The sequence below is a fragment of the Bactrocera oleae genome, chromosome 2, assembly GCF_042242935.1.
Source record: "Bactrocera oleae isolate idBacOlea1 chromosome 2, idBacOlea1, whole genome shotgun sequence".
Taxonomy (NCBI): Eukaryota; Metazoa; Arthropoda; class Insecta; order Diptera; family Tephritidae; genus Bactrocera; species Bactrocera oleae.
This window is the reverse complement of record NC_091536.1, coordinates 42,388,090-42,407,089: the sequence shown is the minus strand read 5'-3', so window position 1 is coordinate 42,407,089 and position 19,000 is coordinate 42,388,090. Positions and strand designations below refer to the sequence as shown.

The following is a 19,000-nucleotide window of genomic DNA, read 5'->3' as shown; positions in this document are numbered from 1 at the left end:
ATTAAAGCTGGTTGTGGTGTCCAAAATTTAATTTTTAATGCAAACGAGTGGGATTAATTTCAACATCGGGGTTTTATTTAAATTTTTATTTTTTTAATCCATAATTTTTGAATTCAATTATCTGGGAGAATATTGTAAAGCTATTTGTCAACTTGATGATAACAGAAAACTTTTAATAGTGTTTATTTACTTAATTATTAAAGTAAATAAAAAAATAGATGATGTAAGATGATGATTTTCTGTGTTTTTATATAGCTGTACTTGCTACCACTTCGGCAACAACTTTCCGTTCTCGAGAATATATTTTCGAGTGCATGTTTTTTATCTGTATATTTCCATATAGATTTTAAGAAATAGGAATACAAGTATTGTTTTTAGTTTTTAAAATGCGTATATCATCTAAATGATTGTTTTTATTATGCGTTCTGTATTTTAATTCACAACACACTTTCCATAGAATATTCATAAAACCACAAACTCTTGTTAAAATGTTAAATGATAAAAGCAAGATTTAAAACAATTGTACCTACTTATGCAAAGTATTGGCTTACTCACTTGAATAAATATACAAGTTTGACAGTCTGGATCATTATTCACACGAGGCTTGGCAAAGTCCCATGATAAATCCTCATACCTTAGTCCGATTAGTAAAGTCTGTGAAATCATTAGAAGGTTAATAATAAAATTATTATTCAACTGTTTTTTTATTTACAGGCATATGAAAATTTATAATACAAAATATTTATAGTAAATATAAAACTAGTAATAAGTAAATAACAAGGCTATATTATTTACATACCATACTTATGTACAAATGTGGGTTTGAAGTAATCTTTTGCATAGAGCTTAATCAGAGAATATAACAAATTCATTATTCATTAACATTCCTGGTATAATATTCGATTGGCTTTTGTACAGAACTGAAAAACACTGAGCAGGGAATTCAACATTTTTCTTACAAATTTGCTACTATGCTGAAACATGTAGAACCTACAGCATATGCATATCCACTCAGCGGGCAGGGGTTAGAATTTGCCCGCGGTAAAATATGCCTGTCTTTAGAAGCGACTAAAATTCATATGTACTATGTCTGTTTTTCAGCATTGCCAAGAAATATCAGCATAGTTACGCCAGAAGTAGTGCTATAATACTCAACTTGAACCATATTATAGACTTTGAATGAGATTCCTTCTAATGAAAACACATCTAAAGTTCAAGCGACAAATGCCACCAGTCATTGACTTTGATGGTTGCTCAACTGGCAGTAGCTACAAGGTCTTATCGCAGACTTTAACCAGGAACCACGATGAGCAGAAAGCCCTTGGATTTCGTTCCAATCTGCTCATTGGGTTTGGCCCTTTGGAGAGATTCGTGGTGGCTGTTGTATCAACATAAATGCAGCAAGAATTGAAAAATTCAGTTCAAAGTGGTGTTGCAACCGGGTGCCGGGACCCATAGCACTGCAGAGGTTTTAAGCCGGCCTCGAACTCGGCAAGTACTCACGAAAAACACAACCAAAGTTTTGTATGCATATGTACATACGTAAGTATAGAAAATAACAATACGCAAATTTTTATATGAAAATTGGGAATGGTAAAGAACATGAGTAGGAATTGAATATCCTCGACATACATATAGTTCATTTGATACGGAAAACATATATCAGCCTTATTATAAATTTTTGTTCCAAAGCAACTGTTGCTTTTACATAATCTGTTGCTCTCTTAACATCCATCAAAAAAATTTTTGAATGTGTAAAACAGTCCACATATAATCAAAAACTGTGGCCATTAGTTTGGAAAAAATGTGAAGTACGCGTAAGTTGTAATTTTATTTAAATTATTTATTCATACTAATTGTTCTTAAACAAAAAAAAAACATTTTAATACATCGAAAACAGGGTAATATTAATCAATTTTAAATTATCTAACCAACCAAACTACCGAACAGATTTTAATAAAATTTGCACACTGTGTGCAGTTTGCCAATTTAAAAGATAGGATAGTTTATATCTCGATTTAAAGTAAAGATTAAGTAGATTCGGCAATGTTAAATGTTAAAACATGTCGTATATTTATACTACGAAATATACGTTTTCAATGGAAAGTCGCATTGGCAGTTACATCGATGAGCATTGAAGATATTTTGCCAAATGGAGGGCAAACGAAACAACCACTTTCAAGTTGCGATTAGACATTCGTAACAAAAGAAACGCAATAAGTACCATAAAAAAAATCAACGCCACGTTTGGTTATCAAAAAGATCTGAAAAACTTATCGCAATGGGGGCAATTCCTTATTCAACGACAGTCAGGAGAGACTCAAAGCGATCTCGTCTTACATTATTAAATCGCTACTTGTTCAGTATAGCGTAGAATAGCTGAACAGCCTGTAAGTCTGTAAAGGGTTCACAAAATCTGTCAGGAAGGAACTAACTGAAGAACTTTCCCTCTTCGCAGCGGCTTCGAGGATGGTGGGATCGGAATCCTTTTTCCCGTTGGGTTCTTACACCATAAGGGGCTGATTCGAATTTCCGATTTTGAGTACCGATCTGAAGATGCAGAAATAAGGTATTTGGATCCCTATATCCGAGTAGGTAGCACTCAGTGGCGTTTGGAAGTGAATGAAGTTAACCAAGTTAACGATTTACAAAGTAATCATGATTGCAAAACAATCGGTGCACATATCTCCGATGGAGATAGCATATTTATAAATATGATATACATACATATATATACCTAAATACATATGTAAAACGAATGTTTTTTTTCGCTTTGAACTCTGAAAAATGTGTTGCTGGACAGAAATTACCTCCAAGTATGACCTTTCCTTGTTTTCTTATAATCAAATAGAAAAATTCATATCTCGTTTCAACCTACTTGAAAAAATTTCTCGGGTTGAAATTAAAATATTTTAAGGCAAATTTGTTTTGTTCTTTTGAATTTTATAACTCAACGAAAAAACATAATTTCAAATTGCAAAGCTCTAGTTTTGTAAAAAATTTGCTGCTCTACTAAAATAGTCTGTATAATTTTTCGATTAAGGTAAACGTTTGCGTCCTATCAAAGGAAATCACAAAACAAAAAAAATTATAATAAAAAAATAGAACATTCCGGTAAAGCAGTAAATTTACTACTTTGCATATTAATATAATGTTTTATTATTAGCTTCACCGATATGTTTGTATAATTGTAACTTTTTTGAGTGGTACTAAAAGCCAATAGATATATTTGAGTGTAGTTTAAAACAAGAAAAAAAGTTAACTTCGGTTGCACCGAAGCTATAATACCCTTCACAAATACAAAAGATTCCTTACAAGAACTATCATCGGTCAGTTTGTATGGCAGCTAGCATATGCTATCTAAGCAATTTCTTCGGAGATTGCAGCGTTGTCTTAGGCAATAACCCATAATACATTTGATGAAAATATCTCGTCAAATGAAAAAGTTTTCCATCAAGCACTTGATTCCGATTGTTCAGTTTGTATGCCAGCTATATGCTATAAGGGTTAGATATCAGTTAATCTGACAAATGAACATGATGAGCATATCTTAAAATCTGAGGGACTATGTTAGTTCGCGTATATACAAACACACGGACATGGCTAAATTGACTCAGCTCGTCGTCATTTATACGTATACCATACATATCAGAGAACTGCAATGAGTAATACATTTTTGTTCATACTCGAGCACTGATCCGTGTAAATGAATGACCACCCTGTGGCAAATCGATGACCATCCAACAGTCAGCATTCAGCAATCAAAAAACATCGACATCCTGATAAAAACGTTTCTTTAACAAGCACCACTTATTTTTGTTCTTTTTATATATATAAATAAATATATCTCAATCAAGAAAGTAAAAAATTCATAGCCTTTTAACTTTCAGTTCAGTAGTGGGATAAATCTGAGTGCTTAAAGTGTATGTGAACGCATAAACGCATGTAAAGTTAATCAAATAGAAAAAGTATAAACATACAATTGCAGGACCCCTAGCGCTCCGACATTCGCATTACGTGGAAGCAAGCAGCGATTCAGCAGTTACATTTAAAAGGCTAATTTGACATTAAGTGCGAAAGAATCAGTCGTGTAATTAGGCAAAACCAATCAACGTCAACTAAAACCAGAGAATGTTGATGAATAGAGAAGGAGCAAATGTTAAATGAAATCTTTTTGAGTACTAATTTGTAATTCCACATGAGGGAACATCGAAAAATATAACTTCGAAAAAGAAAAATACACCACACAATATGCGAAATGCTATAAATAGACACAACAAATATTCCTATATGAAAAATCGTTGCGCATACCTATTTAGATTTATGTTTTCAATTTCTATGATATGATAAATTTATAATTATGAAAAGCCTTTTGAATTAAAAATGACTATAATATAATAAATAATAAAATAACCTTTGATATGCAATTTTTCCAACTTTTGTATGTGCGTTGCGTAGGCAATATACTTATTAAACAAATGATAATAATAAAATTGTGGCTAAGCGGTCGTGTTTCCACTTTTGTGGTGGCTTAGGTCGCAGGCGTGAAGGAGTTAAGCTCAATCCGAATACGAGCATATAAGTTCCAATCTAAATCCCATGTAAATTAAATTTTATTTTATTTTTTTATTTTATTAATTGGAGTCTAAGCATATCATAATTCAATTTCTTTAATAGCATATTTTACTTCCTGATATAATTAAAATATATCAGGAAAATATTTTCATATATTTAGATTTATTGAATATTTCCTTATTATGCGTATTTACACAAATGTGATAATCACACATACATTCTTAAATACACGTACGCTGATGCTTGCTTCTTCTTGCCCCGGACAAGCAATGACTTTTGTACACACTTTTTGCTTTTTGCGAGTTGAACGATCGCAGGCAAGGGGATTGGGGCGCACTGCCACATAATTATTTCAGATATATATTTTATTTATCGAATTTAGTTTAAAAACGATTATAGGTATGAATATATGTGCATTTATATATATCTATAATATATATTATATTACGAAAATAATTCATAAGTGCATCAATATTTTTCAATACTCATTAAGCAACATATTAATATATTATGAGCCCTCACTTGACACGCCTCTGTGTATGGTGGCAAGCCAACGAAATAACGGCGAGTTCGCGCAGACATTGTGTTGTTGAAAAAAGCCAAATTGCGATTTTGTCGACAAACATACAAATATACATATCAGCTCGCATACATATTGACGCCGAATTTTGAGCATCGTGGCAGAGTTGACAAAATTTGTTGCAATCGACAATTTTACGACAATGTCGATCGGCTATGTTGTCTCGTTTGTCCTTTTTGCAGGGCTTTGCTGTTGAAAATTGACTTATGCTCTTTTGAAATGCTACGATTAACGATTGGTTTGTATTTTCATAACGTCGTATTTAGATAAAATGGGCTAAATCGACAAACTATGAAATAATGATAATAAGTAAACATATAAAACTACTATATGGAGTGTGCTTAGAATATATAGAAGTAGTTAATGATTTCATATGAATGGCAATTTTATATAAATTTTATAATTTAATGCCATAAATAGTGCATAATATGAAAAAAATTCAAATAATATTTCAAATCGCTAAGAGGTCATGTTGCCAATTCTCCTTTCTGAAGGGAACACCAGACAAATTCTTCAATTTCTGATTTTTAGCAAATGTTGTGAGGCAGCAGCTTGTGTGCAACATACAAATGCGAGGGGGATGGTAGGATTTTCAGTGATACAAATTATAAAATTGAAATTTTCTCGTTTTACTGAAACCATTCAAATTCATTCATTTTATAAACTTAATTTCGTATATGCGTAGGAATTCTATATGAAAACCAAATGTGGTTTACCAGGCGCACAGAAAAAATAGCGCGGCGCAGAGTTATGAACGAGCGCACTTTGCTTTGAAGCAGACGCACGTTCCTTATGAATGAATTTGTTGTCGTTGTAATATGAAATACTTAGAAAATAAGCCGCGAGTTTGCTTGAATATTATTGGCCGATGCTGGTGCGTCCAGAGAACTTAAAACAATGAGAAGGTGCAGGTTCGACAGCGAACAATTTGTAGGAATTTATCAAGGAGTTCACCACAGATGCACGAGAAACAAATAACATTTTTCGCTTTTATAACAGCGGTGAATCTGTACACATACGCTCTCTTAACATAACCAACCGACGAATATTGAAGAGAATATAATATGTGAGCAAAACTGGGCATATTGATATGCCATTTGAAATATATTCCCTTTTATTGAACTATTATTTATTATTTTTTAAATTATTTTATGTTAATTCATTTTTACTTTATTATGAGAAATATATCAAAATACTTTTAAATTATTACTAATAAAGTATTTTGATATATTTCTTAAAATAATTCATTAATTGTACTTGACACCATTATGGAGTCATAAAAGTACAGAATTGTGTTTTGCCGTCGGTATTTCACATTCATGCTTCAATTTTTCTTTTCAAATGCATGTGTAAACATATGTAACAGGACATACATATATTATGTCGTTTACACATTTGTATGTATTTTTATGTAGATATGTACACTCATTACTTCATGTGAAATCTCCGTTGACACATTTTTTGCTTTTATGTCAAAGAGTCAATCTGTCGAAGAACTGACGCGACGACAAAGCGTCACAACATTGTGTTGTTGGTAGAAAATCCGAGATCTGCCATACACACTCTTACAAACATACATTGAAGAGTAGAGAAGGAGCAAATGTTAGCAGTACTAAAATGTTAATTACGATGGAGGAACATCGAAAACGCGCAAATTGGAAAATAAAATTTCACCACAACTATCAGGGTACGAAACGAACTACACCACTCTATAAGCAAAATGTATATACATACATATGCACAGATGTTCATTGGTATGCGCATAAACAAAAATTGAAATAATTAAAACGAAAGTAATTGACTTCTGACAGGAAAATATTAATAATCAGGGAAATAATATTAAAATAGAATTCAAATATCATTTCATAAACAAGGGTTTTAAAAATAAAAAAGGACTATATAAAATATGATAGGATTTGAACTTAGGCAAAATATTTCGCGTTGCAATAAACAAGTCTGCTATACAAGCAGCACCACAGACAATATTCAATCTTTCATGTCTAATCTGTGAACTCAAACAGCTATTATTGTTTACTTGCTTCAATGTTCATATGTCTATATGTGAATATTCTTGAAATTGCCTTCCTTCATTCGCATGTCCAAATATATTTGCATATATGTACACATATGTACATATGTATGTCCCTCAATATGTCTTTCGCAAAAAATCAAACATTCGCGCAAGTGACAAAAAAACGTAGACGCACCATCATCGACCAATAATATTCAAGCGAACTCGCGGCATATTTTCTAAGTATTTTATATTACAACGACAACAAATTCATTCATAAGGAACGTGCGTCTGCTTCAAAGCAAAGTGCGCTCGTTAATAACTCTGCGCCGCGCTATATTTTCTGTGCGCCTGGTAAACCACATTTGGTTTTCATATAGAATTCCTACCGCAAATGCGCGAAAATAAAAATGAATGAAATTGAATTTGAATGTCTTCAGTAAAATTGAAGAATCAGCAAAATTTCAATTTTACAATTTGTATCACTGAAAATCCTACCATCCCCCTCGCGTTTGTATATTGCCAACAAGCTGCTTCCTCACAACATTTGCTAAAAATCAGAAATTGAAGAATTTGTCTGATGTTCACTTCAAAAAGGAGAATTGGCAACATGACCTCTTAGTTTAAATAATATTTATATTTTTGCATATTATGCACTATTTATGGCATTAAATTACAAAATTTATATAAAATTGCCATTCATATGAAATCATTAACTACTTCTATATATTCTAAGCACAGTCCATATAGTACTTTTATATGTTTACTTATTATCATTATTTCATAGTTTGTCGATTTAGCTCATTTTATCTAAATACGACGCTATGAAAATGCAGCCCAATCGGTAATCGCACTATTTCAAAAGAGCATAAGTCAATTTTCAACAGCAAAGCCCTGCAAAAAGGACAAACGAGACAACATAGCCGATCGACATTGTCGTAAAATTGTCGATTGAAACAAATTTTATCAACTCCGCCACGATGCGCAAAATTCGGCGTCAATATGTATGCGAGCTCATATGTATATATATATGTATATGTTTGTCGACAAAATCGTCATTTGGTTTTTTTCAACAACACAATGTCCGCGCGAACTCTCCTTTCTGAAGGGAACACCAGACAAATTCTTCAATTTCTGATTTTTAGCAAATGTTGTGAGGCAGCAGCTTGTGAGCAACATACAAATGCGAGGGGGATGGTAGGATTTTCAGTGATACAAATTGTAAAATTGAAATTTTGCTGATTCTTCAATTTTACTGAAGACATTCAAATTCAATTTCATTCATTTTTATTTTCGCGCATTTGCGGTAGGAATTCTATATGAAAACCAAATGTGGTTTACCAGGCGCACAGAAAAAATAGCGCGGTGCAGAGTTATGAACGAACGCACTTTGCTTTGAAGCAGACGCACGTTCCTTATGAATGAATTTGTTGTCGTTGTAATAAAAAATACTTAGAAGATAAGCCGCGAGTTCGCTTCAATATTATTGGTCGATGATGGCGCGTCTACGTTTTTTTGTCACTTGCGCAAATGTTTGATTTTTTGCGAAAGACATAGTGAGGTACATACATATGTACATATGTGTACATATATGCAAATATATTTCGACATGCGAATGAAGGAAGGCAATTTCAAGAATATTCACATATATACATATGAACATTGAAGCAAGTAAACAGCAATAGCTGTTTGAGTTCACAGATTAGACAAAGTAGGCTGAATAATATCTGTGGTGCAGCTTGCATAGCAGACTTGTTTATTGCAATGTAAAATATTTTGCCTAAGTTCAACTCCTATCATATTTTTATAACCCTTTTTTATTGAATGATATTTTAATTCTATTTTAATATTATTTCCCTTATTATTTATATTTTCTTGTCGGAAGTAAATTACTTTCGTTTTTACTATTTCAATTTTTGTTTATGCGCAAATCAAAGAACATCTGTGCATATGTATGTATGTATATGCATTTTGCTTATATAGTGGTGTAGAACGTAAATGAATAGAGAAGGAGCAAATGTTAGCAGTACTAAAATGTTAATTACGATGGAGGAACATCGAAAACGCGCAAATTGGAAAATAAAATTTCACCACAACTACACCACTCTATAAGCAAAATGTATACACATACATATGCACAGATGTTCTTTGATATGCGCATAAACAAAAATTTAAATAATAAAAATGAAAGTAATTGACTTCCGACAAGAAAATATAAATAATGAGGGAAATAATATGAAAATAGAATTAAAATATCATTTAATAAAAAAGGATTATAAAAATAAAAAAAGAGTATAAAAAAATATCTGATACTATTTGAACTTAGGCAAAATATTTCACGTTGCAATAAACAAGTCTGCTATACAAGCAGCACCACAGACAACATTCTAGCCGCTTTGTCTAATCTGTGAACTCAAACAGCTATTGCTGTTTACTTGCTTCAAATGTTCATATGGCTATATGTGAATATTCTTGAAATTGCCTTCCTTCATTCGCATGTCCAAATATATTTGCATATATGTACACATATGTACATATGTATGTCCCTCAATATGTTTTTCGCAAAAAATCAAACATTCGCACAAGTGACAAAAAAACGTAGACGCACCATCATCGGCCAATAAAATTCAAGCGAAGTCGCGGCATATTTTCTAAGTATTTCATATTACAACGACAACAAATTCATTCATAAGGAACGTGCGTCTGCTTCAAAGCAAAGTGCGCTCGTTCATAACTCTGCGCCGCGCTATTTTTTCTGTGCGCCTGGTAAGCCACATTTGGTTTTCATATAGAATTCCTACGCATATGCGAAATTTTAAATAAATGAATGAATGAAATTGAATTTGAAGTATTCAGTAAAATTGAAGAAGTTTCAATTTTACAACTGATCCTACCATTCCCCTCGCATTTGTATTTTGCCCACAAGCTGCCTCCTCACGACGATGCTAAAAATCAGAAATTGAAGAATTTGTCTGATGGCCCCTTCAGAAAGGAGAATTGGCAACATGACCTATTAGCGAGTTTAAATAATATTTATATTTTTGCATATTATGCACTATATATGGCATTAAATTATAAAATTTATATAAAATTGCCATTCATAAGAAATCTTTAACTACTTCTATATATTCTATGCACACTGCATATAGTACTTTTACATGTTTACTTATTATCATTGTTTCATAGTTTTTCGATTTAGCCCATTTTATCTAAATACGACGCTATGAAAATGCAGCCCAATTGGTAATCGCAATATTTCAAAAGAGCATAAGTCAACTTTCAATAGCAAACCACTGCAAAAAGGGCAAAAGACTGACATTGTCGCAAAATTGTCGGTACAAACAAATTTTGTCAACTCCGCGACGATTCACACAATTTGGTGTCAATATGTATGCGAGCTCATATATGTATGTATGTATGTATATACATATGTATGTTTGTCGGCAAAGTCCTCATTTGGTTTTTTTCAACAACACAATGTCCGCGCGAACTCGCCGTTATTTTGTTGGCTTGCCACCATGCACATAGGCGTGTCAAGTGAGGGCCATAATATATTAATATGTTGCTTAATTTGTATTGAAATATTGATGCATTTATTAAGTATTTTCGTAATATAATATATATTATATATATATATATATAAATACACATAAATTCATACCTATAATCGTTTTTAAACTAAATTCGATAAATAAAATATATATCTGAAATAATTATGTGGCAGTGCGCCCCAATCCCTCCTTGCCTGCGATCGTTCAACTCGTAAAAAGCAAAAAGCGTAGACAAAAGTAATTGCTTGTGCGGCGCAAGAAGAAGCAAGCATCAGCCTACATGTATTTAAGAATGTATGTGTGATTATCACATTTGTGTAAATACGTATAATAAGGAAATATGCAATAAACCCAAACATATGAACATATTTTCCTGAGATATGTTGATTATCTCAGGAAGTTAAATATGCTATTAAAGAAATTGAATTATGATATGCTTAGACTCCAATTAATAAAATAAAAAAATTAAATAAAATTTCAGTTTTAGATTCGAACGTATAGGCTCGTATTCGGATTGTGCTTAACCCCTTCTCGCTTACGACCTCAGCCACCACAAAAGTGGAAACGCGGCCGCTTAGCCACTGTTTTAATGTTATCTTTTGTTCAATAAGCAATTACTCACTCAACGCACATACATAAGTTGGAAAACTAGCCTATTAAATGTTTATTTTATTATGAATTCTGGGGTTTTTACCGATAATACAGATTTTTAATTTAGAAGGCTTTTCATAATTATAAATTTGTCATATCATAGAAATTGAAAACATAAATATAAATAGGTATGCGCAACGATTTTTCATATAGGAATATTCGTTGTGTCTATTTATAGCATTTCGCATATTGTGTGGTGTATTTTTCTTTTTCGAAGTTATATTTTTCGATGTTCCCTCATGTGGAATTACAAATTAGTACTCAAAAAGATTTCAGTTAACATTTGCTCCTTCTCTATTCATTAACATTCTCTGATAGGGCGTAAAGGTTTATTGTTCACGGTGCAAAATGGTGAATCTAAGTTCATAGCTGATTGTCATTATGGTGCTGTTTTTCCTAATGATGAGTGGATGACCAAATTAACGGAAAATGTGAGTGAAGAAGATCAGCGACTAAAACTTCAAAACTTACTAAAAGAGTACAATGATGTGTTCTCAGACGGATTGAATGGCAAATGGAATTGAAAATACTATTAACGCGAATAATAGTAGCACAAATGATCAAAGACCTTGAAGGTAACGATATTATAACATAATCCTCATCAGAATTCCCAAGCCCTGTTGTATTAGTTAAAAAGAAAAATGGAAGCGATAGACTTTGCATATATTACCATCGGTTGAATTCAATAACTGAAAAAGAAAATTTTCCTGTTCCAAATATAGAAGAACAATTGCACCAAGCTAAACATTATATATATATTTCAGATATTAGGTTTGAATAGTGGATATTATCAGATCCCAATCGCACCTGGTAGTCGAAAATACATAGCTTTCATAACTTGTATGAATTGAAGCGCATGCCTTTTGGGTTAAAAAATGCGCCAATTGTTTATCAACGCTTAATGCTAAAAATTAAAGAACAAGTACACGAAGATGACCTTATAATTTACATGGATGACATTTTAATAGGTAGTCAAACGTTCGAGAAAAGGTTAGAAAAGTTAAGCAGAGTTTTAACAGCTTTGCGAAATGCGGGCTTAGCCCTAAATATCAGAAAATGTGAATTTATGAAAAGTACGATTACATTCTGGTTCATGAGTTGACGCCAAAAGGTATTTTACCTTGTAAAATCAAAACGCAGGCCGTATCAAAATTTCCTACACCAGCTAATGTGGCTGATAGACGACGGTTTTTAGGTTTAAGAGGTTATTTTAGAAAATTTGTCCCCGGATACGCTATAATTTCGGAACCACTACGCAACTACTTCGCAAAAACGAAAAGTTTGAGTGGACAAAAACACAAGAAGCCGCATTTGAACAATTAGAATCCAAATTAGCGTCACGAGCAGTACTAGCAGCATATTATTACAGGCAGGCGTATTATTACAGCGCGAAAAAGATGATTTTAAACCGGTAGCGTATTATAGTAAAGCCACTAGCATTGACGAACGGAAGTTTCACAGTTATGAACTCGAGACTCTGACTGTTGTAGAGTCTCTAGAACGTTTCCGATATTATATCTACGGTAAAAAGATTACAGTCAAAACAGACTGTAGCGCATTAAGAACGACTATGCAAAAAAAATAGCTTATACCACGGATTGAAAGATGGTGGCTACGAGTCCAGGATTTTGAAATCGGATTAGAATATCGACCGGGCAGTCGCATGGAACATGTGGATGCTCTGAGCCGAACTCCGTATGAAGAATCACAAACAATCGAAGTAACAGATTTGCGTACTGATAAAGCAGCTATCGATTAGGATGACTGGCTTTTCAGTATGCAATTACAAGATGAGCGCATATGTAAAATTGTACACAATACACAAATTTAAAACAAATAGTAAAGTTGAAGATAAAGAGTATATATTGCAGAACGGAAGACTTTTGCGATAAATTGACGACGCACTTCCATGGGTTGTACCGCGAGCACTACGCTATAAAGTGGCTCAAGATTGTCATACAAAAGCAGGACACATGGGTGTCGAAAAAACGTGAGAACGATTGAAATCTTACATGTTTTCCACGAATGCGCAACTTCGTCAAACAATTCATTTTATCGTGTATGGATTGTGCGTACAATAAACGTAAAGGTGGGAAAACCGAAATGCAGTATCATTACGACGAAATAAAACCGATTCCGTTCAAAACTATTCATATGGATCATTTCGGCCCATTTCGAAAAAGCTCAAAAGCAAAGGAACATATCCTGGTTATCTATCTATTCGTTTACAAAATTTACAATGTTAAATGTCCTGTAAAAAATAGATCAACGAGGTACGTAATCGAAGCATTAAATGAAGCAAGTAGTTATGTAGGTATGCCATTACGTATCGTGACGGACAGAGGTTCCCCATTTACGTCCCGCGAGTTCGAAAAGTACTGTTTCGAAAATGACCTAAAATACATTCTTACGGCAGTGTGGACACCGAGAGCAAACGGTCATGCAGAAACAACAAATCGTACAATGTTGTCAATGCTGTTACCGACGAACTCTACCGATAAAAAATGCAGGCATGTCAAGAAAACTCGAGGCACGATTCAAAGAAAACTCGAGCCACGATTCGAAGATTTTCCCCAAACTAGACGAACTAGAAATCATCATTCTTCTGTTTATTCAATCGACAAATTAAAATGCTGGTGTTAGTTACCAGAAGACGACGATCAAGAAGAAGAAGATATCGACAATAACGAATTGAGCGAGGTCGCTCAAGTTGGTCAGGAAAGTCCGAATGTAAATGAATGACCACCCTGTAGCAAACCGATGACCATCCAGCAGTCAGTATTCAGCAATCAAAAAATGTTATATATATAATAAATAAATATATCTCAATCAAGAAAGTCAAAAATTCATAGCCTTTTTACTTTCATCCGTTACTCTGGTTGGTCTTCAAATCAGCGACAGAGAACCAGTTTGAATCACCAGCGATGAGCTTATACCAGAGAACGTAAAACAACGAGAAGGTGCAAATTGAATTTTGTATGATGCTCGATTGGTTGGCTGAAAAATTGAGATCAAGGAGTTCACCATTTTCTGTAATATTTGCTGTTATTTAACAGAAATGAGAATTTATAACAACGTTCTCTGACAAAATACGTATCTCCCAACGTAAAGAGAAAAATTAAATACCTCAAACAAAAAATACAAATGCCACTTCACATATGCATTATTATTTTTTGCCATATAAACGATTTTTATGATGAAAAATTGATAAAATATGATTTTTTTGCACAAATGCTACATTGATAAAATGTGAAAGATTATGCAAAAAATTATATTTTACTCTTTTCATAATTTTCTAATTTCAATTGTTACAGAATTAATAATTTATGTATGTACATATGTACATCAATATGTTATATTATATAATATAATAATATATTATCAATTATCAATAAATACATGTGAGCGCACTGCTCTATATGTAAGTATATATGTACAAATATGCGTATGACCGCGCAAAATAAGTAAAGTACAAAAACAACAATTGTCTAAAATAGCATCAGCACCATAAATCAATATGGCAGCCAAATTTACAAATCCTAAATTTGTAGTACATCACACACCAACAACATTATCATTCATGAACGCTGGCGCCCAAGCAATAAGCTAAGTCGTTTCATTCATAAAAGCAAACGCCTTACACATCTCCCCGAGCAGGCGTTTGCCAACAAGCGTCTTTTTGCGACGATGGCAAAAGCTAGAAATCATAAATTGGACATCTTTCTGATGTTCCCTATAGAAGGGAAAAGTGACAACCCTGCAACACAGAAAACAATGAAAAAAATGGCAACAAAGCTTTTGTCGATTTAAAATATTTCACAATTCTAAAATATTTTTCCGTGGCTGGCAAAAATCTTCGTCAATATGTATGCATGTACATATAAAAACATACATACCTACAATGATTTGTGGGCAAAGCTGTTAGAGCGGCAAGGGAAGCGATAACAATCGGCGAGAGTTCGTTTATTTTTCGGCACATCTCGGATTTTCTACCAACAACACAATGTTGTGACGCTTTGTCGTCGCGTCAGTCCTTCGACAGATTGATTCTTTGACATAAAAGCAAAAAACGTCTCAACGGAGATTTCACATGAAGAATTGAGTGTACATATATACATACAAATCCATACAAATGTGCAAACGACATAATATATGTAAGTACATATTTACGTACATAATTACTTTTACACATGCATTTGAAAAGAAAAGTTGAAGCATGAATGTGAAATTCCGACGGCAAAACACAATTCTGTACTTTTGTGACTCCATAATGGTGTCAAGTAAATGAATGATTTTAAGAAATATATCAAAATATTTTTAAATTATTATTAATAACTCACAATAAAGTAAAAATTAATTAACATAAAATAATAATAAATAATAGTTCAATAAAAGGGAATATATTTCAAATGGCATATCAATCTTGCCAGTTTTGCTTATATATTATATTCTCTTCAATTTTCGTCGGTTGGTTATGTTAAGAGAGCGTATGTTTTTAGATTCACCGCTGTGAAATTGTTCGCTGTCAAAACTGCACCTTCTCGTTGTTTTAAGTTCTCTGCTTATACATGATTTCCTTATGAATGCAGAGAACGTAGATGAACCAGAGAACTTAGAAGAACGAGAAGGTGCAGGTTCAACAGCGAACATTTGAAAAATTTTATAAAGGAGTTCACCTCACACGCAAGAGAAACAAATAACATTTTTCGCTTTTATAACAGCAGTGAATCTGTACACGTATAGCTCTCTTAACATAACCAATCGGCGAATATTGAAGAGAATATAATATGTATGTATGCCAAACTGGGAATATTGATATGCCATTTGAAATATATTCCCTTTTATTGAACTATTCTTTATTATTTTTTAAATTATTTTATGTTAATTCATTTTTACTTTATTATGAGAAATATATCAAAATAAAAAAATTAAATTATTAATTAATTTTTAATTTAAATTATTACTAATAAAGTATTTTGATATATTTCTTAAAATAATTCATGTACTTGACACCAAAATGGAGTCATAAAAGTACAGAATTGTGTTTTGCCGTCGTCATTTGAATATGAAAGAAAAATATTTGTAAATTTGTCTATAAACAACATATGTATGTATGTAGATATGTACACTCATTAATTCATGTGAAATCTCCGTTGATCGAAGCTCACGTTTTTTGCTTTTATGTCAAAGAGTCAATCTGTCGAAGGACTAACGCGACGACAAAGCGTCACAACATTGTGTTGTTGGTAGAAAATCCGAGATGTGCCGAAAAATAAACGAACGCTCGCCGATTGTCACTGCTTCCCTTGCCGCTTTAACAGCTTTGCCCACAAATCATCGTAAATATGTGTTTATATATGAGCATGCATACATATTGACGCAGATTTTTGCGAGTCACGGAAAAACATTTTAGAATTGTAAAATATTTTAAATCGATAAAAGCTTTGTTGCCACTTTTGTCATTTTTTTCTGTGTTTTGTGGGCTTGCAGGGTTGTCACTTTCAAAGTTGTTCGATCTATGATTTCTAGCTTTTGCCATCGTCGCGAAAAAACGCTTGTTGGCAAACGCATGCTCGGGGAGATGTGTAAGGCGTTTTCTTTTATGAATGAAACGACTTAGCTTTTTGCATGTGTGCCAGGGTTCATGAATGAAAATGTTGTTGTTGTGTGATTTACTACAAATTTAGGATTCATCAATTTGGCTGCCATATTGATATGTATTTTTCTACGCATATATATGTATATATGTAGATTTGCGTATACATTACTTATTTTGCAATCTCATACGCATATTTGTACATACATATAATAAATTCTTATAGATAGACTTACAGTCTATCGCCTAAACTTCAGCCATTCAATCGCGACAATGGCTATTTTCAACAAACCACAAAGATATCGGAACGTTATACTTCATTTTCGGGGCCTGAGCAGGAATAGTGGGTACATCCCTTAGAATTTTAGTTCGAGCAGAATTAGCTCACCCTGGAGCCTTAATTGGAGATGATCAAATCTACAATGCAATTGTATATACAATAATATAATATATTGATGTACATATGTACATACATAAATTATTAATTCTGTAACAATTGAAAGTAGAAAATTATTAAAAAAAAGTAAAATATATTGTTTTTTGCATAATCTTTCACATTTTATCATGCGTGCAAAATAATCATATTTTATCAATTTTTCATCATAAAAATCGTTTATATGGCAAAAAATAATCATTCATATGTGGAGTGGAATTTTTATTTTTTGTTCAAAGTATTTAATTTTTCTCTTTATGTTGGTAGATACGTATTTTGTCAGAGAACGTTGTTATAAATTCTCATTTCTGTTAAATAACAGCAAATACTACAGAAATTGGTGAACTCCTTGATCTCAATTTTTCAGCTCTGTTAGCCGTCCAATCGAGCATCATACAAAATTCAGTTTGCACCTTCTCGTTCTTCTAAGTTCTCTGGTTCCACTACTCAACTACTTAGTGATGAAAAAAAAAACAATTTACGACCGTATTATGCTGGCAGTTTCGGCAGGGTAAAAGGGATTTTTTATTGGATGCACCAGGTTTATCTGGCAAAACGTTCCTTATTTGGCTACTTTTTGTTGAGGTATGATCAAAAAACAGTGTACAACATAAGAACACCATCAATCGTCCATGGCCACAATGCTGAAACAGTGTTAAATTATCATTTGCGATGAATGCATACTGGCACACAAGCAATCGCTTGTGGCATTGGTTACATAGTGAAAGATATAAAAAAATCAACGACTATTACTCCTGTAAATTAAATAAAGTTAGCTATACTCGTTTTATTTTCTTTATTAATAATAGTTCAAACAACTCGCGCTCGCTTTGTCTGTCTCCACTTGTTGCCTCGTCTCGACACTCTACTCGATGTTTTCCTTGCCACACCGTCTGTCATCTGCCGTATTGCCGTCTAACGTTGACAGCTCCGCCACTCCTGATGGTTCGTCTCGACGGAACGATTTTGCGTGGGCGTCGTCGTTGATGCTGTTAAGTGAAAATGTTGTTTCGTAATCATCATCCGTGATTCTTAAAGCACACTTCATGTTGTTGTTCGTAAGCGCAGGAGTTAGCGCTGGTTCGGTATATCTGGCAGATCTTCTACCACGTAACGATCGTTGGGTAAAACCTTCGTTAAAAAATGCGGACCTTTGTATGTCGGATCAAGCTTATGAGATGTACCAGTTGGCGGAGGTACGTGTCACTACTATGAGATCTCCCTCGTTATACTGGCTCGGTTAATGATTTTTGGTGTCGAATCGTTGTTTCCATTTAACCCTTTCTATGTTAATTCGTTCAGCTGCTGATATCAGTCGGAAGTCTTCATGTTGAGTTTTCCCATCGTCGTCGTCATCTGTGATAGCTTGGATTAATCGATTCATTGTAACGTCGCGTAGTTTATAGTTGAAAACTAAGCTATTGGGCCTTTGTTTCTTAGTTGCATTGCTTTGGAAGTTTATGCGCCATTGAAGTAGCGGTACTGCTTCGTCCCATTCTTTATCGGCTTTGATGCTGCATTTGAACGATGCCAAAACTGTCTTATTGACATGCTCAGCTGAACCGTTGACGTGGGGTGTGGGCACTGCTACTTTGACATGCTT

General features: G+C 33.3%; 1 protein-coding gene across 10 annotated transcripts in view; it reads right to left on the bottom strand.

Moving 5' to 3' along the window:
• The window catches only part of Bili (FERM domain-containing protein 8 Bili), a 530,804-nt gene that overhangs the window by 256,278 nt on the left and 255,526 nt on the right, over positions 1-19,000 (bottom strand). For all 10 annotated transcript variants that reach the window (XM_070113041.1, XM_070113037.1, XM_070113039.1 and 7 more), the window contains one exon: positions 556-654. In XM_070113041.1, the coding sequence (XP_069969142.1) occupies positions 556-654 (99 nt within the window). The remainder of the gene's footprint in view (positions 1-555; positions 655-19,000) is intronic.